The 10,129-nt window shown below is 28.8% G+C and overlaps 1 protein-coding gene across 3 annotated transcripts in view; it reads right to left on the bottom strand.

Moving 5' to 3' along the window:
* Window positions 1-10,129, bottom strand: part of cora (erythrocyte membrane protein band 4.1 like coracle) — a 204,915-nt gene that overhangs the window by 20,894 nt on the left and 173,892 nt on the right. For all 3 annotated transcript variants that reach the window (XM_075312951.1, XM_075312952.1, XM_075312953.1), the window contains exons 7-9: window positions 9,995-10,122; window positions 1,852-2,041; window positions 1,736-1,779 (exon numbers count right to left, since the gene is read on the bottom strand). In XM_075312951.1, coding sequence (XP_075169066.1) covers window positions 1,736-1,779; window positions 1,852-2,041; window positions 9,995-10,122 — 362 coding nt within the window. The remainder of the gene's footprint in view (window positions 1-1,735; window positions 1,780-1,851; window positions 2,042-9,994; window positions 10,123-10,129) is intronic.

Raw genomic sequence — 10,129 nt, 5'->3', positions numbered from 1 at the left:
ATATAAAATTTAAATTATCAAACAATTAAAATTATTTATTTATCAATACAAATAAATTTTATATAAATTAAAAAAAAATAAAAATATTTTCTTTTAATAAACATAAACTTTAAACTTCAATAATCACAATAGAATTCAACTACATTTAAAAATACATGTTGCCTCAAATATGATGAAAAGTATAAAAAACGAAACGAAAATAAAAATAAAATAATAAAAAAACATAAAATTTTAATAAAATATAAAAAAATATATTAAAGGAACTTTTTTGAATTAATTTAAAATTAACCAAATATAAAAATAAAACAAAAAATATAAATATTTGTAACAAAAGAATTTTTTTAAATTAAATACTAAATTTCAAATTAAAGTTTAAATTAACGAAATGCATACTTAAATGCTAAGAATAAAATTATATATAAAATATGAAATTTAAATTATCAAACAAAAAATAAAATTATTTATTTGTGTTGATATAAATATCATATAAACTGAGTGTCAATTTTTAAATAAAAATATTTGTCATTCAATATAAATAAAATTTAAATTGAATTTTAATAAGGAGTATATTTTTTTTTAATAAAAAAACTATAAAAATTTTAAGAAAAAATTGGGAATAATAAGAGGTAATTTTTAATTTAATAAATAAACATTGCAACTGATAATTATATTTAAAGTAACCGAATTTAAATATTAAATAAAAATAATTTTAAATAAAATAAGATTTTATTTAAATTAGTTTCATATCGCTAAGGTAGATTTATAATTCAAAGAAAAAATACGATAATAACATAATGTAATATGGAATTTTATAAATAAAATGTATACATACTATTAAACTAAATACGAGATTTTAAATTAAAATTTAACTTAACAAATAATATACTTGAATTTATAAAATTAAAATGTTAAGAATTTAATAATAAAATAAAAATAATTTAAAATAAAATAAGATTTTGTTTAAATTAGTTTATAATAATTACAAGAATGAATATGAGAGTAATTTGGAGTCTTTTAAATAAAATTTATATTTTTAAATTAAATTAAAATTTAAATCAACCAAATAAATATTTTAATATATAAAATTATATATATAAAGAATGAAATAAAATTATATAAAATTTAATATATAAAGAAAGAAATTAAATTATACGTAAAATATAAAATTTATTTGAAACAAAAAATAAAATAATATATTTATTTTGATATAAATACAAAATAACTTGAATCTCATTTTTAAAAATAAAAATATGTATATTTAAATAAAATTTTTAAATTAAATCTCAATACCAAATATAAATATTTTAATATAAATGAATATAAAATTATAGAATAAAAAAATGGGAAAATCAATATGTCATTTGAATTTTATAACTAAAATTAACAACTGTCATTTACATTTAAACCAATAGAACTGTGTTTAATAAAATAAAGTTTGCCAGAAATTCAGATTTACATTTAAATGTTAATAATTTAAAAATAAATAATATAAATAAAATTTAAATTTAAAAAATAAAATAACTTAAATAACAATAAAATAAACAACGACATAAGGGATGACATCTAGCATTGCCAGGGATTGTATAGCATGCTCATCACCTTTCTGTATGACAATGAGGGGTCTGGATATCACAACAATCAAGGGGTCTTTAAGTTATTCTTAGAGATACTAGTACCGGTGTTCTTAAAACTGTAACGATTTTTAATATAAAAAAATAAATAAATATTAACTTACCCTTTGCTTTCCAGATTTTTGAGAATCATCCAAATCATCATTGCCTATAATGTTAAAAAAATAAAAACATTTAATTTTATTTTCTTTTTTATTATATTTTTTGTGAACTTTTCTACCATTCATTCCAGCTCCTGCTGCAGCGGCAGCTGCTGCGGCCTTTTCAGCCTTCTCCTTGGCTGCTTTCTCCTTGGCTGCCTTTTCCTTAGCTTCCTTCTCTTTCTTTTCTCTTTCTTTGCGTTCTTTCTCTTCTTGTTCTTTAAGTTTCTTTTCTCTAAGTTTAGCTTCCTTTTCAGCTTCAGCAGCAGCCTTTATTATGATTTGAAAAAGTAGTAAATTATTTACAAAAATTCGTTAAAAATAAAACAATATTTGAAAAAAAGCTTGTAAGCCAACTAAACAAATATATCTTAAAGCTAAGACAGAAAATATAGCTTTGAGCATGCGAAAGCTTATGTTTATTTATGTTTTATGCAAAATAGACACAAAACATATTAATGGTATACTTGAGATAAATGAAAAGCTTAGATTTTGGCCATTCAGTTCAAGAGAAGAGTGAAGCTAGGCAAATGAAGAGAATAATAACTCTCTTTGAGCATAACATTTCTAATCTTTCCTAAAGAGTTATCCTCTTCTATTCGGACGTTATTCTGAGCCCCCTTTAAGAGAGCCTTTATGGGTTTTATTTAATCGCATTGTTATGTTTAGCTCCTCCAGAACATTTGTTTTCTCAATATCTGTTATTCCGGTTCAATTTTCTCTTTTATCAGAATATAACGCTCTTTCTTACTCACAAGCAGAGAACTAAAAATCGAATGATTGATTTTTTCCATAATAAACAATCGAGGCTACTGTTTTCCAAATTTAATTTTTACTCATGATAAAAATATTTCATAAATATTAATCGGTGTCCATGAGCTAATGGACATTAAAATTAATTTGAATTGAAAGTAATTTATAAGGCCCTCTCTTGACATGCATTAACTCTTCTCTTGTATTGTTAAATAATTTTTAAAAATATATTTATATAAAAATATTAATATTAATTAGAATAATGCAACTGGGATTTGTGTGTGCTTGAGTTTTATGGAAGATAGACAAAGAGACAGTGAGAGTATGTATATTGAGGGGTAGGAAAAGACAGAGACGTGTAGTGTATGTTCAGTCCTTTCTTTTAATTAGGCTGGAGTGTGTTTGTTTTGGTACAGTGAAATGAAAATGTAAGTTTTTTTTCTTTGTTATAAGAAAAATTTCGTTGGGACATTTAATCCATACATTTTTGTTAAGCCAATTTATTTTACAAGGGAATTTCACACAAATCCTAGAAGTGTGTATTAAGAAGTACTTAGATAGTAATTAATAAAAACAAATAGAAAAAAAAACTAAAAAACATATATAGCTTTTTAATATGAGTTACATGTTAACATTTTTCAGTTAAGTTATAGATAGAAACAATGAGATTAAATGAATTATTTTATGTACATTTATTTTTGGAGTCATTTTCAGGGTCATAAATGGAATATTAAGGAGGAGAAAATCATCATTTTCGACATCTGGTTTTCATCGGGGTAAAAAAGGAGCAGAAGGTGTCTTCGCGTGTCTACTGCACAAAAAAGGTTCGCAAAGTTTTAAAATTGCAACTTTGAACTTGAACTCTTCGAAGCGGACGACCTTCAGAATTTAACAAAGACCATCTGAAGGCACAACTCAGCAAAAAATTGTAGCCAAAAGACAATGAAAATATTTTTTCTGGATTCAGAATCGGTGCTAAATCGAATCAAAAGCAATGAGATTTACAGGGAAGCTGACAGATTTATTCCAGTGAAAGTTCATTTTATTATTTACAAGCTTACAAAAGCATTTTGATCTATTGCATTCAGAAATAAAGTTATTCGTAATGGAATTCGAGCGTGATATGTTATATATGGATACACAGCAAAAAAATTTCCGTAGTTAAACTAACGCTAAATTTAAGTAGTTAAATTTTATTATTTTTTGCGAAATTTTCCACAGACCAATGGAATTTTCGTTTTTTTAAGTATGTCTCAAATATTTTATGAACTAAACGTGAGTATAAAGTTCGATGACCGTACACATAAGTTCAATATGAACTAAAGCAAATGAAAAATTTCACACGATTCCCAAAAATAGTAAGAATGAACTACTGTATGGTTAAAATTGTCATGATTTGGCGCCAATGATTTTCTTCTTAAATTTTAGTTAATTTCTTCTTCTATAATTTCGTGAACTGCAGTTAAAAAGTACAACATGGCATTAAATTTTCCTGGTTTTAACAACGCTTTGGGGAAATCTCAAAATGTGAAGTAAAATTTAGTTTAATTTTCGTACGATTTAGTTTATTCTTCCTATAAAACAGTTTTTTTTTCGGTGTAGGTATAGTGGCAGGTCGATATTTCAGGCTCACTTAGACTATTCAGTCTATTGTGCTAGCACTTATCACGGATTGCTGGCCGATTATATTTCTAGCTCAATGACAAGGAGTCTCCTTTTTATAGCCGTGTCTGGATGGTATTCCACATTGCGATGAAACCACTTATAGAAGCTTGAAGCAATCAGAAATGTCACCAGCATTACTTAGAGGGTATAATCCTCCGCTGAAAAACTGTTGTTTGATCGAAACTAGGATTGAACCCATGACTCTGTGTATGCAACCATTTCACAACGGTGACTTCTAGGTGTGATAGTCCGATTACTTTATACTTGGCTGGAAAATCACATTTATTTCTCGTACCATTGCCGTTGCAGTGATACTGGCAATGTTGCATCCCATCCAAAATGTGGACGATATAATCAACACCAGAAATGATACGAACAGTGAAGGCCACACAGAAAAAAATGTGGACGATAAAATCAACACCAGAAATGATCCGAAATGTGAAGGCCACACAGAAAAAAAAATCACGAAAATTTTTCCAATTAAAGTCTTAATTGAGTTTTAAAAAATATTCAATTAAAAATTTAACTGATTCAAAAAAAATTTTAATTGAAACAAAAATCAATCACAAATAATATCAATTTATTTTTTAATTGGATTAATTAATTTTTTTTTATTTACCTTCAATTAATTTTTTAATTGATACTATCATGTCAATTAAAAAATTAATTGGATCAATTAATTTCGTGTTTGAATCGGAAAGTTTTTTTTCGTGTGGAGATTTGATCGAAATCCATGTGGTCGCCGAGGTCGAAAACTTGCTCGTGAGCTGAGTGTATCGCGAGACCGAATATAGCACATATTGAAAAACAAGATTGGTCTAAAATCATTGAAGTTCCAAAAATTACAAGAGCTCACCGATCCACAAACTGGATAGAGCCAAAGAGTCGCTTCACTTGCACGAAAGTAACAAGTTATCGACTTTGGGTTTCCCCCATTAAAAGCCATTACAAATTGGGCAGTTTGTGGAAAAAGAAAACGGACTTACATGCCACAAACGGCCAGGTGAAAATTTACACATTCGTGACGCCATCAGAACTCAAACACCGGGGATGTTCGCTCTCCACTCGTATTTATCGACCATGGGGTCAAAAAAAATCCGCAATATTATGTGGAAAATATCCTAAAGGCAGTAGGTTAGGTTAGGTATAGTGGCAGCCCGATATTTCAGGCTCCCTTAGACTATTCATTCTATTGTAATACCATAATGGTGAAGGTCTCTATAATCACTGAGTCCGATTCTACGTTAAGCTCAATGACAAGGGACCTCCTTTTTATAGCCGATTCCGAACGGCGTTCCACATTGCTGTGAGACCACTTAGAGAAGCTTTGAAACACTCAGAAATGTCACCAGCATTACTGAGGTGGGATAATCCACCGCCGAACAACTTTTTGGGATTTGGTCGAAACTGGGTTCGAATCCACGACCAAGGCGGACATGCTAACCATTGCTCCACGGTGGCTCCCTAAGGGCAGTATTGAAGCCCTGGACAGAAAAACATTCCGGCAGCAGCATCGCACTCAGCAAGTGTTAATCAAGAATGGTTTAAAAAGGAGGTTCCTCGAGGAAGGTGGTTCTGAAGACGGCGCTTCGCCGAGAATGAACCAAAATACCGCAGAGCCGCTTTCCGAATGTATCTAAACTGTTTGTAAAATTTGTTAATCAAGAATGGCTTAAAAAAGAGGTTCCTCGACGAAGTTGGTTCTGAAGACGGGGCTTCGCCGAGAATGAACCAAAATACCATAGAGCCGCTTTCCGAATGTATCTAAACTGATTGTAAAATTTGATGTTATTTTCAACAGATTTTGGTGTTGAATAATAAATTTAAAAAATACATATAACGCTTTACTTTGTTACATTATACATCAGCCACCCTGTAAACAAACTCGTATAATTTTTTTCAATGTGTTCCCAAAACTAATTGAGATCTCAAACTCCAGTTTGCCAAGCAGACATGCGTGGGCTATGGAGCATGCTACTGAAGTTGTATCACATCCATGGAAAAAGTCTTGGCCAACCAGAGTCAAGGTAAAGTTTTACTCGTACAACATATCTAGGTTCAATTCCTGGTTGGAGCGAACAATTTTTTTTTTTCATTGAAAAAAAAGTGCAATAAAAACTTCAGTTTGCCAAGCAGACATGCGTGGGCTCTGGAGCCTGGTACTGAGGTTTCATCGCATCCATGGAAAATTTTCTTGGCCAACCAGAGTCAAGATAAAGTTTTACTCGTACAACATATCCAGGTTCAATTCCTGGTTGGCACGAACAAATTTTTTTCATTGAAAAAAGTGCAATAAAAAATTGATCAAAATAAAAAGGGAATTTGGTGATTTTTTTCAATTTTTTTAATTCTTCATTTAGTTAAAATTCCTATTGTGACGGCAACCTACCCGACCTTATGTCCCTCGGCACTGCCTATCTCTTTTCAAACTTTATTCTTATCTTTTTGTTTTCAAAATACTTTTCTTTTTTTTTTTTGTTTTACTGCTCCATATCTATTTTTTTTCTATGGCCCCACGTTGGGCGCTATTTTATCTATGTAACGGGCGACCTATTCGGCCCTATGTTTTTCGGCACTGACTATCTCCTTTCATAATTTCATGATTTTTGTTTGTTGTTGTTTTCAAGATTTCGTTCTTTTTCTGCGAACTTCTCATTATCAAACTGTCTCCTTTGTTTTTCAACTGCTTGGTACACACAAAAAAAATTTTTTCTGATTCAGTCACGAAATTAATTGATCCAATTAATTTTTAATTGAAATGTCTTCAATCACAGAAATGATAGTATCAATTAAAAAATTAATTGAAGGTCAATTAAAAAGTTAATTGATCCAATTAAAAAATTAATTAATACTATTATTTTTGTGATTGATTTTTGTTTCAATTAAAAAATTTGTTGAATCAATTAAATTTTTATTTGAATATTTTTTAAAACTCAATTAAAATTTTAATTGGAAAAATGTTCGTGAAATTTTTTTGTGTGTACGAACATTTAATTCTAATTCCCAAATTTTTCTCTACCAAAAGCTTTTCAAAATTTTAAAAAGTAAGAATACTCGAAAAGTATGATTCAAAAATTTAAAAAACCTAACACAAACAAAATTTTTTTCTCAGTTTCAATCCCGAAATTAATTTATCCATTTAATTTTTAATTGAAATGTCTTCAATAACAGAAATGATAGTATCAATTAAAAAATTAATTGATCCAATTAAAAAATTAATTAATAGTATAAATTTTTGTGATTGATTTTTGTTTCAATTAAAAAAAATTGTTGAATCATTTAAAATTTTAATAGAATATTTTTTAAAACTCAATTAAGACTTTAATTGGAAAAAGTTTCTTGATTTTTTTCTGTGTACTCCTAAATTTCCACATTGCAATGGTTTTATTTAAGATTTTTTGTACGTAATAATTTCTTGAGCCATATCTTTTCACTTTGGAATGGCAAACTAAGTAATTTCAAATAAAACAAATTAACAGTTTTAAAAGCATTATTTTTTTATAAGCGTAAGCTCGACTTTTCGACTAATGGCAATGGCTTGACTAGAGATTTATTTCACATAATAATTTCTGAGGCCTTATCTATTTGCCTTGGAATGACAAATTAAAAAATACAAATAATGTAAGCTCGTTTTGTGAACAGTTTTAAAAGCATTCATCTTTTTTATATGCGCTATATTAAATTTGTTTATGGTTTCTAATATATACAGCGAAATGTGCCTATATTATGAACCCCATCTAATAGGTCTCATATAAATCGATTCCATAATTTTATCTAGGAATGGTGTATACACATAACAAAAATCACATAATTAACATTGGCTATTAAACTTCGTGTATAGGTTTAAAGGCATTGGTTCTCTAGGCTTAACTAGACACTAAGAAAGGGTCTTTGAAGATCAATAAATAACATGTACATATATAGAAAATAAAATGAAAAAATTATAATAGCCATAAATTTGGTAATAATCCATTTAAACAACGAATAGCCATGTATTATAAATTATTAACACATAATTGTTTGATTTATACTTTGTATAAATGCTTTTCTTTTTGCGATATTTTGACCAAAAAGCTTGATATGTACATTTTACACTTTTTTAGACTAAAAATCAGAGAACAGAAATAAAAATAAAAGAGGAAACCAAATAAGGGAACTAACTAAATAATATGAAAATGGAAAGAGATTAAGAGAAAACTTTGAGAGAATGAGAGAAAGGGAGTTTATTGAAATGGGTTTAATATACCACAGTCGTTTTAGAAAATGTACAAAAAAATCAAAACCAAATGTGAAACTATAATTAAGAATAAATTTTAAAATTTTTTCTTTAAATATGAGTCTTTGCCTACAAAAAAATCAAACGTCCTCAGAATAGAAAATTAATGATATTAGAATCCAAACCTCTAAGGCTATGTGAAGAGAAACATAAATGTTTCCATGTGAGACATTTCCCTCTCCAAAATTTGACCTTCACCAAAATATGGGTGATTAACGTTTATTTTTTTTCTCAAAGTTTTCTCTATTCTATAAACTACAAAACAAATCATACTTATACAGCAACTTAGTATAATTTTTAGATAAAATTAAAAATTAAAACTCAAACCCATACAAAATAATACTAAAATGTTTTTGAAGTCAATGTTCAAAGATCGAATACAGAGACAAGAGTAAGAGAAAATCAAACGAGAGAAAGGTACAATAGTCGAGAGAAAGACAGAGAAAAAGTGACAATATGAGTGAAATTGAGAGAGTGATTGAGGAAATATAATTTGTAGATTTCAAAAAAAAAAAAACAAAAATTCAAAATAGAACATAAGAGTTTAGGTATGATTGAATAAAGAACAAGAAACTTGGCATTAGTTAACCTGATCATGGCCCACAAAGGTGGCAGCTGCCGAAGCAGCATCGGCCGCAGCACCGGTATTGGTCTCGTAATCACCTTCAAGGGAACTCTGCGAAGAAGCCGAAGCTGTACCAGTGCTAGATTCACGTATCAACTAAGGATTATTGTTGTTTTTGTTTTTGTTTTCGTTTTTTTCATACAACACACAAAAAGTGGATTCGTTGGTATATGGGTGTTGTGAAGGGAGAGACATAGAGAGAGAGCGGAAGTGAAAGACATTTGTGATGTATGCGTGTTTTTTGATGTTGTTGTAGAGTATGTGTACAATCAATCACAAGGATGTTGGAGAGTTTTGTATTTCATATTTGTAGTTTTATGGAGAGCATTAGACGAGAGAGTAAAAAAAAAACAAGAATGCATTGTAAGGAGTATTGTGATATCGATCATGTAGTTAGTGAATGTGTAGGTGTTAGTGTTGTTAGAAATATTTCAATATATGATTGGAGGTGCAGTGTGGGGAATTGTATAGGAAAATGAGAATAGAGTGTATGTAGTAAGAGAAGGGACATATTTGTGTGTTCAAAGAGAGACAAAGTGTGGAGTGAATGAGATTTGGTATTTGGGAAAGAATTTTGGAGTTGCAAAACCAAAAATATATACAAAAAGTGATGAAATCATGAAGGATATAGAGGCAAAGGTTCAAGAGGTTAGTATTGTGGTAAATCAATCAAACCGTTTATCAAAAATTCAAAATTGTTTTTGTTATTTTGTTATTAGTTTTTTTTTGTAATTTCAACAAACCAAAAAAAAAACAGTATGGGAAAAAAGAAATCAAAGATTTCCATTTGTTAATTATTAAATATTTCTTTGTTACAACATAAAAAAAAATCACAAGAAGAAAGATCTAAGAACATTTCTATGATCTATCCCTAAGGGCTCGTGTCTAGACTAGATCAACTTACCTTATCCTTTTTATCTTTTTTCAAAGGACTACGGCTACGTGGTGAATCCAAATCGGGTATATGCTCTGGTGGATGACCCATGGTATGACGTTTTTGGGCATCCTTCTCTTTTTCGGCCAAAGCTAAAGCTATAAT

This window comes from Haematobia irritans, chromosome 5, assembly GCF_050003625.1.
Source record: "Haematobia irritans isolate KBUSLIRL chromosome 5, ASM5000362v1, whole genome shotgun sequence".
Taxonomy (NCBI): Eukaryota; Metazoa; Arthropoda; class Insecta; order Diptera; family Muscidae; genus Haematobia; species Haematobia irritans.
Note: the sequence above shows the minus strand (reverse complement) of the source record. Positions and strands in the feature narration are given on the sequence as shown.